The 15947-nt window shown below is 25.8% G+C and overlaps 1 protein-coding gene across 1 annotated transcript in view; it reads right to left on the minus strand.

Moving 5' to 3' along the window:
• Positions 1–1425: 1425 nt before the first annotated feature.
• The window catches only part of LOC111625633 (actin-related protein 5-like), a 23611-nt gene continuing 9089 nt past the window's right edge, over positions 1426–15947 (minus strand). Inside the window, exons 4-11 of the mRNA XM_023368836.1 lie at positions 15075–15186; positions 13414–13512; positions 13146–13336; positions 10262–10378; positions 7966–8067; positions 6217–6297; positions 5005–5136; positions 1426–1542 (exon numbers count right to left, since the gene is read on the minus strand). Of these exons, the coding sequence (XP_023224604.1) occupies positions 1441–1542; positions 5005–5136; positions 6217–6297; positions 7966–8067; positions 10262–10378; positions 13146–13336; positions 13414–13512; positions 15075–15186 (936 nt within the window). The 3' untranslated portion in view covers positions 1426–1440. The remainder of the gene's footprint in view (positions 1543–5004; positions 5137–6216; positions 6298–7965; positions 8068–10261; positions 10379–13145; positions 13337–13413; positions 13513–15074; positions 15187–15947) is intronic.

The raw sequence follows: 15947 nt of genomic DNA on the forward strand, positions 1-15947 counted from the left end.
CTATATAAGGAAATTTTTCAAATAATAAACAGTTATTCAAGAACTTAAACTGAAATTATGTTAGATACAAAGATATAAATTTTATGTAAAGAAGTTATTGATTGTAAAGTTATAATAATTTGTTAAAATAGCACGTCCCTGTAACAGGCAAATGCCTACATTAAATAAATTTGATGATGATGATGATGAAATTTTCACAAATAGAAAAAATTTATTAAAGTTTGTTGGAAACTGCTTACAAGAAAAAAGAAGCCTTTGAATTGAGTTGAAAATTTAAAGAAAAAATGAACTTAGATCAAACTTCTAACTTAGAAGGTAATTTTTGTTTTTTAAATAAAACATATAAAGATTTACAATAATATTTTGTATTAGCAAGATTTTAAAAAGCAAAGATGGTCAATACTCTGCTTACTAAATTTGATTCTTATTTTACTAAAGAAAAGTCCTGCTACCACAAATACCCTTTTTGATTCAATTGATGTGAGTGGAATCGTTTTTAATGCATTTAAGAAAAGACGGATGTTATGTGTTTTTTCACCTGTAGCCTGGAAAATTTCTAGTTTGTTTTCGAGATGTGTTACAGTATTTCTTTTGCAGTCTAGTATTCTTGATTTGTCTACCTCTGCTGCTTTAATAGTAGCATCGAGCTTACAGCCCAATAATTCAGCAGTTCATTTGGCTTTAATAATCAGGTTTATGAAGAAAAACTTCATACTTGCATACTTCATACTCGTTTGTATCCTTGTCCAATTTGTACAATCTGGCGTAATGCAGTTATTGGAGCTACTGACCATGGTTAAAAATTAAGACAGCAAAAGCACAATTATTCCAGATATTACAGATTCTGACAAGTAAAGAATTTTCAGTCTTGTCACAAATAGGCTACATATTGATTATTGACAATCTGTGACATGCCATAACAAGCAAAAATTTAAAAAACTAATAAGTAAGTTTAAAATTAATAAATACAAATGTATTCTGACAGTTTATGGGTTAATTATACTTTCTATTTGCAAAATTTCCTCAACTTTAACACAAAATAAGAAAAAAGTGAATTTTTAAGAAATTTATGGGATTTTCTGTGATCCCATTGGTGAAACCCTAGTATAAAGTTAATAGGGGCCTCCTGTCCTTAAGCTTTCCATATCTGGTCTTGATTTTCATCTGTCTAACTCTGTTCTTGACCTTAGGAAGGACAGACAACTGACAGATATCAGTCTGAATTTATAGGTCTACAATTTTTGAAAATTGCAGACTAAAAATAAGCTAAAATATTTTATTTGCATATATGTAATATATAATACATATAAAAAATATATAAATTTTAAAACTCATTGAATTTGATTTTCAGGTTATCAATTCATATTCAACTATTAACTGTCAAATTCCAAATCTATTATTAAATTAATTTTTCAACTTTTATAATACTTTAATGAAAATCTAACTTACTTCACATCTCTGTTTCACAGCTTTAATCCAACTTTCAGGATCAGAAAATTTATGTAATTCCAACTCCCCACAACTTGATTTTTGTAATGTTTCCTTTAAATATTTAAAAAATAAAAAAAAACACTAAATTAAGTTAAATATGAATAATTTTGTATTGTATAAATTAAAATATTAGATATTAAAAAGGTTAATCTGCTGAGCTAAAAAGTTTTTTAGCTCAGCAGATTAACTTTTAAATAAACAAAAGTTAATGCTTTCATCTATTTTCAAAGCCCATCCTCAGGCTATTTTACAAAATCTAAAACTTTTAAATTGTAATAGAATATCGTACATCAAATACATAAATACAAAACAATGTTTAAATCAATGATTTTTGCTATGATTCATTTAAAAATTATGTAGAAATTCTAAATCATATCCTTTATGTGACAATGTAATATGTAATAAACATATATGCACAACACAACACTTAAACCAAGTAACAACTCACGTATCATACAACAATACAGAGACCAAGACATTGTCTCAAGTGCAGGGAGATTGGGGTTTGAAACCCCAAGATAGAGATCATTATTGTATATGTGATTTAGTACCTGGATTAGTACTTGGACTACCTGCATTACTTGTAAATGTTTATTATATTGCATATAGAGGATATGATTTGGAATTTATATGTAATTTTTAACTAGTCATAGCAATAATCTTAGATTTAAGTATTGTTTGGTATTTATGTATTCAATCTATGGTGTTCTGTTATAGTTTAAGCATTCAACTTTGTAAAACAGCCTGAAGATGGCTATTGTTAAAGGGTACTCTGTTAAATCAAAAAGATTTTTTAATGTGAGATTTGAAGAATTATGAAAATTATTCATTTGATTACAATCAAAAGGAGATGATGCTCAGAACCTATTAAAATTAATTAATCTTGATTTAATTTAACTTAACAATAATAATAATAATAATTATTATTAAATTAAAACTGTAATAATAATAATTAAATTAAATTAAAACTATAATAATAATTATTATTATTACAGTTTTAATTTTTTAATTCTAATTAACCAAGTTACATATGCATATGCATTTCACAGAAAATAATATAGAGTTCTGCCTGCTTTAATAAGACACTCAAATTCTGTATCTTATGCTCAATCTAGTTGAGATCTAGGATCATGATGATGATGAGGTTGACTCTACCTCATTGCCATCATAATTTACATCATGGCTGCATATCATTCAATCCACAGAAATTGTATGATGTCATCATGTTAAGATAGATCAAGATTTCTGTGCAACATTTCTGATACATTGTTGAATTCATACCTAGATTAACTGAGTTTTCCTGTAGGCCAAAGATGGATCAACTTACTAACTAGCCATATGTAATAAAATAGTCATTCAGTGTGTATATATATATATATATACAGTAGAGCGTTGTTTATCCGAAAGCTGGTTATCCGAAACGTCCGTTATCTGAAAGCATTCCAGTCGGCAAATTTAAATTTTCGCTAGTGCTGTGGCGCTGCAATCTTTGGCTATTTCTCGGGCTACTCAAATATTTTACGTTTTTGATACTAAATTAACATCTGAAGTATAATTTTTTATTGTTTTTATATTTTTCAATAAATTAATTTTGTTTGTACAAAATAAAAAAATAATTTTTAACGATACAATAGTCTTCGTTAGGCTTAACATCGACGAAAATTCAACGCGAAGCGACACGCAACGGAGAGAAATTTCAACATGGAATAAATTAATATATTTTTTCGTACATGATTCGTTATCCGAAAAATAAGTTATCCAAACCACCCCAGTCCCCAATTGATTCGGATAAACGACGCTCTACTGTATACATGTATATGAGAACTATGAAAAAATGCACTATATTTTATTAAAAGGACTTTTAATGTTACAACTGTTTAACATTTACAGATCATACTTTCAACCTGCAGGTACATTGTCCTATTTTTCACATAGTTCCTACTATTCTGAACATCTATACTTCATCTTGAAACTAGTGCTTGTATCCCTACTAGGTAAAACTCAAGACCAGCATTCTTCAGTCATATTTTTCTACCACCACACTGACTCATTAGGGAACTTTGTTTCTCACATGTATAGTTTAACTGACCAAAGACAGGAAAGTTGGTGCTAAATCAGCAATACATTCCATCTGATTTTTCTGATCGCTTCTCTGGTTTGAAGATTTGTATATGGCCATGCATTGTTGTGCTGAAGGAGAACATCAGCACAACAATTTTAGAGGTAAACATGATATAGACATATAGCATATATGCATATCATGAAGCAGCATATATGGAGACACAGTCTCCACATATGCTGCTAAATTGATGGTGGATCCCTTTGGCATGATCTCTACAAGAATAACACCTTTCATATCCCAAAACATCATTGCCATCATTTTGCCAACAGATGAGATTGTTTTGGATATCTGCATTGCAAGAGAATTTGCATAGTGCCATTCCAATAATTTCCATTTGGTTTCTGGCTTAAAATGGTAGAGCTATGATTCAACTCCCATCACTATTCATGGTAGAAAATCAGCCCTCTTGGCCTCAAAACATGCCAATAATTCAAAAGAAATTAACTTCTGTTGGTCTTTGTGGTTTTCCCATCTCCTTCAAAAATCCCAACAGTTTTCTGCACACACTTGCTTCTCCAATGTTTAATCCAATGTTCACTCTTTCATGATTACGCAACTATGAGATTCATATTGTTTACCTGCTATATTATGGCTTTTGACATTGCTGTTAGCAGTCTGTCACTTCTTATCAAATCTTGAATATTGCCATGTCGATCTTACACCAAAAATCATACAGCCCAATGACTGACAGTACTGCAGTCAACAAACTCATTTCCATACACCTTATACAGTCACTTATGGATGACACCAATGGTCTCTTTCTCACATGCCAAGAACTCAATCATTATGTGTTACTTTTCAGCAGATGTCTAGCAGTGCCATCATTTCCAAAGCATCTACCACAAGCTCCTCTTGTGGGATGCGTAAAAACAATACATAAACAAACATACGAAGGATGTATTTATATTCTTCAGCAATTTCATGGCATGTACTGAATATTTTATTTAAAAAAATATCAGTGCATTTCTTTTGGTGTCCCCCTCATATACAAATGTACTGTACCTCTTCAGTAAGAATACACTGAATACATTATTAAATGCAATGCATATTATCATTAGATATGAAGAAAGACAATTTTAATTAAGTAGATCTGAAAACTTTTCTAATGAGAAAACTTATTTACTTTTTTATCTCAAAATGCATTATGGAATTTTACAAGTAAAAAGCTTTACAAAAGAAAGAGAAATATATTGTAAAGGCCTTTACTAAGTTTAAACTGAAATATTTTACAAAAATTTTATTAGTCAGTTTCAACAATATAAAATAAAAAAAATATTTCAAAACTTTACAATGAAATTAAAAATTGGAAGATTGAAATTTCATAATAAGTTAATTTTTTATAATAATTTATTTAAATTTTTATTATTATTTAATTAATATAAAAAACGAACCTGCCCATCACTTTCTCCAAACGAGAAATAAGGAACATAATTTCTTGTTTTTCGAATCTTCTGATTTAATTTATTAATAGCAATCTGAAGTTCTGTGACTGAACTAAGCCCGAATTCATGTAAACTTTTTTGCTATATCAATAAATTTAAAATTAAATGCATTAATTAAGTAATAACATTAGAATAGGTTAATTGTTTCAAGAAAACTTTACATTTGAAAATTATTAATTAAAAATCATTATTTCTAAAGTTATATAGAAATGCTAAATGGCATAAAAATGTTATTTACTTATTCCTTTCAAACTGATTTTATTTATGTAAAATGTTTTATCAAATAATATGCTGCAATAGTTTTTATACAAATATAATTTTTAATACTGTAATGTTAATTACATTTTCAAAATTTAAAACACAACTGTTTTAATGTAAACTGTCTTATTAAATGGAAATATAAATAAATACTAAGCTTGTTTAAATTTTCTTTGTAAATAAGTTAGGACAAAATTTATCTGTAAAAAAAAAATCATTAAAAATATAATATTTTTAAATATTATATTTCTATTTAATTTTTTATGATCTTTTAAAAAAAAATACACCTGAACTGAAACAGTGCAATGTTTATTATATATACAGGATAGTTCCAAAATATGGGGACAAACTTCAGATGGTGATTCATGCCAAAAAAAGAAACAAAACTGCTCTTATACACATAAGTCCAGGAATGCGTAGTTAACACACAATAAAAAATTTATTACACTGCATAAAATTACAGAACAGTATTGCAGACCTGTCTGGCCAGTCAAAGCAGATGCTTGAAGTGTTTCCCATAGGTCTACATGCACGAATGCACACATTGCATTACAGACTGATGCATCCTTTCAAATGTTCTGGCTTGTATCTGAATTGTGTTACAGGCAGCATTCACGCATTGTTCTAGAACAACATGTGAATGCAACCTTTAGTGTGTGTTAACTATGCATTTCTGGACATATGTTTATAGAAGCATTTTGTTTCTTGCCTTGGCAGGAATCATCAACTGAAGTTTGACCCATAATTTTGGACCCACCCTGTATATATCTGTAAAACTGTATATTCTTGTAGTTATTCTTTATGGTAATTTCTTTAAGATAAATTATATAAAATAAAATGTGCAATTAGAATTGATTAAAATATATTATTACACCATTTTAATTGACAAATTCATAAACTTACCAAAAATAAGTCTTCTTCATCATCATCTAATATTTCTTGCATATTAAGAAAATGTTGCAACTTTTCCTCATCTCTCATTAACTTTAAATATAAAAATATGTCTCAAACAGATAAACAAAATCATTACTTTGAAATCTATAACAGATTATTTTATTAAATTCTTATACAAATTTTAATATATCAATATAATCAAATTTAAATTTAAAGACCAACATTGGGACACAAAAATCTATCTCATAAAGAATGATATTGTTTTTATTATATACATTATCTTATAAAAATTATTTCTATAATTAAAAATTTGTCTTATAAAAACTAAATGAATTTTATTTAATCATATTTTTCTATTATGATTTATATGATGTTCATTTACAATTAATAAAATTATTTATTAATTCAAAATATTTTATTAACTGATTATAAAAATTTTTTATTAACTGAAAAATGCACAATATCCTACTACAATAAACCCCCACTAATTCAGACAAGTTTTCTCAAAAACTTGTACAGTAATTTAAAATTTCTTGACAATAAAAAAATTATAATTATAGGTATCACTTGCTTAACACAAGATTTGATTAACATGTGAAATGAATTGCAGCAATCCCTTTTTACATGCAAAAAAAATTTTAATTAATGCAGCTTTAACAGTTGTTTTTAATTAACACAGGTATGTTTTTCTCAGCAAATAAGATGTTGATGAATTTACTATTTTCATTTATTAAAATAAAAATATTTGTTATAAACCAAAAATTTCTTCTAACGGATGGTGATTGTTCAGTCAAGTGTCAAGGTATCACTGTATTTGATTAATAAAATTTTGATATACACAGTAGCATCGAGGGATGAATTAAACACATTAATCAATGGATATCTGTAATGAGTGTTTTAGATATCCAGAAATCTTTGCAATACCATGCATTATATTATATACTGTAGTGTCATATTTTTTTGAGCTTACTTCTTGTAGTAATAAATTCAGCAGTAACATACTAAAGCTCTAAACCTTCAGTATACATTCTGTATGACAACCTTTACCCCTATTACCCTGAGTTAGTAGGGTTTACTTTGTTTTTTTATAATTTTTTATATATTTCCATAATAGTTTTAAATGTTAATAATTTAAATCAGCTAACAATAAAGAAGTTATATATAAATGTTGCTGTTTTGTGATTATTCATTTTAGAAAATTAATTTCTATTTTTAAAAATCCTTTTAATTCTAAAATCAGAATCTTATCAATATTTACATATTTCCCAAAATTTGATACACTCCTCTGTTATTCCTTAAAAGTTTCATTTATAAGATTTAAATAAGATACATTATTAATTGTGTACAGAACTTTTCAAAACATTTTTGCTAGTAAAGAATATTTCAGAAATATCAATATACTGCAAAAGTAGAGATCAATACCATTAACTTTAAGTATTCCTTTAAGTTTTAAATTTTAAATATCTTACACCTATTGAAATTTGTAATTTATTTATTTTATTGATTTAATAAAAAATATGCTTTTAAATTTCAATCAGAGGCCTGTATAAATTTCTTAAAAATCGGCTTTCCATAAAAATGAAATATTTAAAAACTAACTACACTAAGTACACTAAGAAATAAAGATCAATGCTTTTAGTTTTTAAAACTCCTGCTTTTACAACAATTTTTTAAATGGACTGTTTTAATTTTTAAAATTTTAATATATTTTTCTTTCCAAATAATTATAAATATTACAAGTAAAAAGCAAATACTTACAGTTTCTGCTCGTTTTTCAGCATTTAATTCCTGTAATCGTTTTAACATTGAAAAGCAGCGTTCCATTTTTCCATCTATTACAGGACTGTGACTTCCTGGAATCTGAATGTAATGTCATTTAAGAAATATTATTATGAATAACAAAACTGCATACAATAATATAAATTTCATAATGCCTATGAGTAAATAATTTTAAATAGTACTGCTAAATTATACTAAAATTCATAAACTGCTGGTAAAGACTTATTTCAGAGAGTTACTACTAAATTGGTTCTTTAATTCAATATAAATAATAATTTTGATAATGATTATGATGATGATGCTTTTTACAATAAAAAACATTTTTAAGTTTCTTTGACTTTATCAAAAATAATTAATTAATAAACATACATTATCTATTCAATGTTTTACAAGTTACTTTTAGAGAAAAATTCCAAATTCATCTCATAAAATGAAGATTCTAAACAAATAATATTTTATTTGCATTAACTTTATCATAGTAATGTAATAGAATTAATATATATAAATTAGTATAATTAAACTGATTTTTAAACTTATTTTTTTAAATAAAAAATTGTTTATCTAATCATTTGATTTAAAAAAAATCAAGATTTAATTTCAAACATTTAGTAACATTAACAATAAAAGTCTATGTACTAAACTATTATCTGGTAAACTGTCTTGTTATATCATCTTCAACACACATCAATATTTTTCAGAATTATAATATAAAAGATAACATTATTTGAAAATTAAGTCATGATAATATAATAGTTTTAATATATAAAACTGATTCTTTAGTGTATTAATACATGCATACATACATGCATATATATATATGGTTGGGCCTAGAATATATATATGGATGCACCTAAAACAGCTGACATGGTAAAGTTATCAGCCTACTATTTTGAGGGACAGGTTTGTGTCATGAACCTTAGCCTTGAAAATCTTTATGGGCTATTGTACCAAATATGTTGGCCCTTTTCTTCACTGCTTAGTCATTTTGTGAAGTGGCAAATCCTACAATGAGTATGATTAAAACAAGACCCACTCACTCTGTACCTTCATGACAGGAAGAATCAAAACTGATACACACACAGAATTTTAAGCACATAATGTTTTTTTATGGACTTATACAGGAGCTTAGAAAACAATATGGCTGAATTTAGACTTTAATGATATTAGAAGAAAATGTATTTCGGGTGTCATACCCCTCATCAGTTCTTATCACTTTTGTACCTAATATCATAAATGTATCAAGATGCCATATTACAAAAATTTATCACCGCCAATTATAAATAGCATAAATACCTGTATTCTTCAAAGATGTTTTTGTACTATTTTAATAACAATCAATTTTTCTTAACATATAATCTAAATACAAATCTCTTATTTAAAATATTTTATCATAATTTATATCACAAAAAGATAACTTACAATAAATTTTAAAAATATCACATTTAAAAAAATTCTCTTATCCTTTTCATCCATTTATGATTTACTTCATAACTGGTCTTGCCATTGAAGTAGGAGGAGGAGCAAGTACAATAATTAAAACAATAGAATGCACGGTCTTTATAGAATATGTTGCCAGATATCGTTAATTTTTATACCTGTATTTAAATTATTTAAATTTTTCAGTTTTCAAAATGTTTACTTTATTTATAACTAATTCACGTCCTGTTTTTGAACAGTGTTCAACTACAGCCAAATTTGCATAAGTTATTTATATTTTATTCCTCTTAAATGTTTATTTACTGTAATTTTTAACATAGGTTTTCTTGTAACTAATATCAATAAAGTCTAAATTCAGCCATATTGTCGCCTAAGTTTCAAGCATATAATATTGCTTTTTACAGACTTATCATAAAGATAAGTCTGTAGAAAACAATATTATATGCTTGAAAATGAAACTAAAATAAACAGAATAAGAAACTAGTATAAACAACACAGTGTTTTTCTCCAGGAAAATATTTTAGGAGGTTGATTTGCAATAATAGATAGCTTCTACTGCAAATTTCTTTACAAACTTCAGTTAACAACAAAATAACAATATGAGTATTATAATACTCAATAGCATACTAATAAGTAGTCTGGTCTTTAAAAAACAGCAATAAATAAAATAAACTGAAATAAAATATTTTTAACTGGTCAGAAAAAATATTTAATTGGTAAATTTATCAGCTAAAATTGAACTGGAAAAAAACATTGTGTGCATACATATTATTATGATTATATATAAATTCTTATATTGCAACATTATTGATTTAAAATTTAAAAAATATATATTTACAGGTGTATAAGGTAACTGTATCTTATGTACATGTTTATTATAATACTCCATATCATTCCAATTTTCTAATTCTTCCTGGAAGTTCAAGGCAACTTTCATATGTTGGAAAATTAAATTCTACACACAAAAATTGATTTAATAAATATAAAAAGTTCTTTAAAAATTTATTAAATATTTATTTTATATTAAAATGTTTCTTAAATAAATCTTTTAAATGNAACAATTACTATGGTTTTTGAAATACATAATATAAATTATAAATTGTTTCTAAATAGAAAATGTTTCATAAAAGAAGTGTGTGTATGTGATGTTGCTATTCTATATTGTGTTCTTAATTAAGGAAATTTGCAAAAGTAACAAAAAAAAATTAAATCATAGTGATCATGAAGTAGAAGTAGAAAAGAAATTCCAAACCCATATGAGATTAAGACCAAAATATGGCATTCTATAATCCACAAGATGCATTTCATCATTGCCAGATGCTTTTGAAATTCCTAACTTTTCAGTTTTTGTATCTTTATGAAAATCATTAATACTAAACACATTTCACATTATCATTAATGGATGTTACATTTATAATTAAGATCTATTTTGATTTGAATTTTTCATAATTCAGTTTTAAAAATATTGATTTCATAACTTTTTGTTTTTTCAGCAGTTTAAGTATTTTATTTATTAAATCATATCGTTTTTATCATCTAACAATAAACTTTATTCTCCCAAACTGATAAATGAAGACTAATAGCTTTCTTAAAATTCCTAAAAACTTTGTTTTTAAATTGTGGATACAGGTATACCTTGCCTTACGTCAGTAATTAGTTCCAGGAGAGGCGACGTAAGTCAAATTTACTTGTCTCCAAATCTACTTGTCACTAGGCTAAACCATAAATTACCATTTCCGGTTCTGTATTTTATTTATTAATGCATTTTTAATAAAATATGGTTAATAAGGATCTATTTTAAGCTTACAAACAAATAAATTTTAGTTTTTAATATAGTACAGAAAAAAGTAATCTAAATTTACGAATGCATGTACTGTAAATACAGTACATACTTGTAAATGTATATATTTTAATACGAATTTATGTGCTTTAAACGCTTTTCTAGTGATATTACGACTTCAATATTTGTGGCGGACAGACGTAAAGTTGAGTAAAATGACTTAAACTTGATTTTTATTTTTCCATATATTTTTTGACAAACGATGTATAATCGGGAACGACGTAACTTGAAACGACGTAAGTCGAGGTATATCTGTATATTGATTTTTACTGTAACAAAAAATGTATTCATGATTAAGAAGTTTGGGTTTTTGCTTAATTATAAATTTACAAACATTTTTTGAAAGTGACAAAATAATTGTTCCTATCATGAAAATAATAGAATTAGATAAGTCCTTCTGAAATGAGTTAATAAAAATTTGGAATCTTCATTTAATATACTTTTAAAATTAGTATTACTTTCCAAATGCTCTTTCTTCACTGGAATGAAAAGACAGAGAATTTTAAAGAATAGCTAGTCAATGAGAGAAGTCTAATTTTTGCCATATTCTTTTTATATAAAGACAATCAGAAAATTAATTTATTTTTAAGCAAAGGTATATTTTGGAATTGAAAACATAAAACTTCTATGGCAAAATACATTGTGAAGTAAATTGGTATACATATTTAAATAAATTTAAAAATAATGCTTTAAAGTTAAAATAAAAAAAACATTTAAATCAATCCAATACATCCATTTTGCATGTTATGTTTTCAACAAATAAAAATAAATGTTATATTAGGTAAATAACATATTTTGAATATTATATTTTCCCCTAAAATAGCATTAAAGGTTACCTGAGAAAGACAGATTAGGAGTGGAAGTTGGATTCAATAAACTTAAATCTTTATTTACTTAATAACTACTACTGTATTTAAAATGTAACTGCTTATTTTGAATAAATATATGTTTATTCAAATTTGTTTAAAATGAATTTGATGCATATATTACTTTGTCAAAGCCAAATGATCACTGTAAGAAATCGGGTTATTTTTCCACTATTATTAATAATTAAATTCCAAATAATTTGGTACTAGAGGTAGGTTTTATATATAACTATCAGATTTTAGATGTTGATACAGTAGAGCCTCAAAAACTCGACCTAATGTGGACTGAAGGGTGGCCGAGTTTGTGAAAATGCCGGGTTATCGGGAATGGGGTTAAAAAAGGATAAGTATGCGTGTTTCCTCAGAAAATATTGTACTGAACTTGTATGTATTGTTTGCTTGAGAATACAACAGAATAAACTGCCCAAATACCCTTAAACAAAGGAAAAGTACGTCCTTTACGAAGGCATAGAGCAGGGGTGGCCAACCTGCAGCTCGCGAGCCACATGCGGCTCTTTGAAGGATTATTTGTGGCTCTCGATAAACATACCCGAGTTTCCTTTTCATTTTTGTGTTATTATATTTTTAAAAATTATTATCATTCCGTATGTGTTTCAAAATGTCTTTTAAATTACTAATAACAAATATGAAAGACTAAGTGCAACGTTGTAACAAATTTCATTTCCGTCCAAGTTAAGAATGATATGACTCATCGAAAACTGTGCAAACGAACATAAACAGTGGTGTAATCGTCTGTCATGACGATTACACCACTGTTCATTTGTACTGTCGAATTTGTAAACTGTCATTGCAACGGACAGTTGACATTGTGTTCTGGAGGAAACAATTTGTATCACTCTTGCTACGGATATAATTTGTAATCTGGAATTTTTTGCATACCTTTTTAATACNTTAAAATATAAGCAATAAATTCAATATTTCAAAGTATTTAATGTGTAAAGCATAAGAATTTAAAAAAAATTCAAATATATCATATATAAACAAATAAAAATTACCTCACATCTAGTTCTGTTAATAGCAGAAAAATGTGTAGGATATTTTAACTGTAAAATACGATGAAGAAACATTATCAAATGATTACCACCAACATTTATTCGACGACATTGAGGAAAATCTATTTGACCTTGTAGAATTGGTAGAATATGAGTTGTATTATAACTACTAGATAATATTATACCATTCTGAGCTAAAAATAAAAAATTTTGTTTCTTATATTTGTTAAAATTGTATTGTTTATTTTGAATAAAAAATAAATATCCATACTTTGATATTTTGGAATGTTGTAATAAAAACTAAACACAGCATCAAGTCCATAAGCTACACTTGGCACTTGATAACATTCAAAAAGTAATTCAGACATCACTGAAAAATAAAAAATTTTCAATTCTAAATTTATCTATAATCTTCAGATATTTTCCAGAAAATAATATCTCAATGTTTGATATGAATAATACTCAGAGTCTGAGAAAAATCTATATTATTTTGCTTAATTTTTAAATAAAATTTTAGTCTATTGAAATGTGGTTTCAATTGACTGCTTAATTCATTTTTTAAATGAAATTTCATAATAATATAGATCTTCCTCAGACAGCCTGTACTTATATATTATTCTCATTTTTAAGAATTTATATATAATTTTACTATATGCTAATTTATTTTCAATATTTACAATAAAAACCACACAATTTAAAATTATAGTATATTATCTATCATTTTATAACACTTTTAACACCACTAAAATATTTATAATATATTCAATTTATTATACAGTACTTTCTATTAATATATATATACATAACCTATTTATTTTAATGCAGATACAAACTAAATATAATCTAATATGAAAACTATCTTAAATTATATATTTCAATTTTTTCAGAATAAAATTTCATTTTAAATTATTTGAATTTGCTGTAGGAAAACAAAATATATACTATTTACAGTGGTACCTCAGGATACGAAATTAATCCGTTCCGAAACTGAGATTGTATCATGAAAATGTCGTAAGGTGGATCATCTTTTCCCATACGATTACATGTAAAACCAAATAATTCGTTCCAACGCGAAAAACATACTCAAATTAAAGCCAAGTAATACATTTAAAAAAATAACTGTAGTAAGAAAAACAAATGAAAAATGCGAACTAATGTAACGTCGTATGGTGAGTTTTTGTTCGTATCGTGGAGCAAAAATATGTTCGAATTTCATGTTGTATCCTGAAAATTTCGTATGCTGGGGCGTTCGTAACCTGAGATACCACTGTATTTATTTGATAATGTAAATCATTATAATCAGATCAATGCAGATGTATATTTTCTTACCTGTTCAATAAGATGTTCCATTTATATTAACATCAAAACTTACATTGTGATAATCATAGAAATTGGTGGACTTTACCATACACTTTCTTTATGGAAATTGCATATTAGAATCAAAGAACACAAATATGATGCAAGGAAAGGAAAATATAACACAACATTAGCAACTAATGTTATATTTTCCTTTCCTTGTTATATCCTTTTTAAACGATTTGTATGTACATACATACAAATTGTTTAAAAAGTTCCTGTGATGTTGGATATCTTTGAAATTCTTACTGTAAAAAATTTAAAATTCTTATTTTTAAATATATATTTCATCTTGAATTTTAAATTTTTTACAGTAAGAATTTTGAAGATATTTGACATCACAGGAACTTTTTAAACAATTCGCATAAATATAACTATAAAAGGAGGTTAACTCTGCCAATGTTGATTGTGTTCCAGTAGTTAAGAATGATGTTTAGAAGACCACAATGATTTTTTTTTATTTGTCTTCAATATTGTATATTTTTAATTTTTAAATATATATTTCATTCTAAATTTTTAATCTTTTTTATAATATTATATCTTAATATTTAAAAAATTATTAAATGATTTTCTTACATTGTCTAGAATAACTTGGATTGCAAATGGCTTCTGTCAAAACTATAGGGTGGTCAACACATCCTGAAGTATTAATACCAAGATGGCTAAAAATATGATCAAATATTAATTCCTAAAATGAGAAAAATATTTTAATTTATTCTTTAATATGCCATAAACTTACATAATAAGTTACATTATCAAATAGTTTAATAATTTTATTTGAATTTTTATTGTTAAATTATATTTTGGTTTAGACATTTTAAATTTTAAATCATTATATTTTAGATTTAAACATGAAAAATATTTAATAATATTTATTTAATAAAATATAATTTGCAAAATTTAAAATGAGCATATTATTTTTAAGCAATCTTTGTGAACTTTCCTTTAGAAAAAATAATTACATAAATAATTTTTTTAATAGAATGTACTGTACAGTATAAGAAATATTAATATAATAAATTTCTGCAAAATATAAATAATTGATATTTTCTTCTAGTAGTCTGTGTTATATTCAAAACATAAATAATGTTAGCTTGTATTTCATGCACATTTAGTTTTAAGCCAATAATTGACCATTTATTACAATAATTCAATCAATTTTTTCTTCTTTTTATAAACTTCTACTAACAAATTATGCTTTTTAAAAATAAATTACATACCTGAACATCAAACTGAGTGACTACATTTCGATCAAACTGCGTTTTTAAAAGCAAGCAAAGAAGTTCAGAATTTGATATATCATTTCCAATTTGAATATCATGATCCTAATAAAAAATTCTTAATTAAATTAGGAAACCATGTTTATTTTTAAAATGCTATTTTATACTTAATATTAAGTAAAAATAAAATAGTATCAACACTAAAACATATAATATTTTAGAAAGTTTA

This window comes from Centruroides sculpturatus, unplaced genomic scaffold, assembly GCF_000671375.1.
Source record: "Centruroides sculpturatus isolate CEXI.00-Female unplaced genomic scaffold, Cexi_2.0 scaffold356, whole genome shotgun sequence".
NCBI lineage: Eukaryota > Metazoa > Arthropoda > Arachnida > Scorpiones > Buthidae > Centruroides > Centruroides sculpturatus.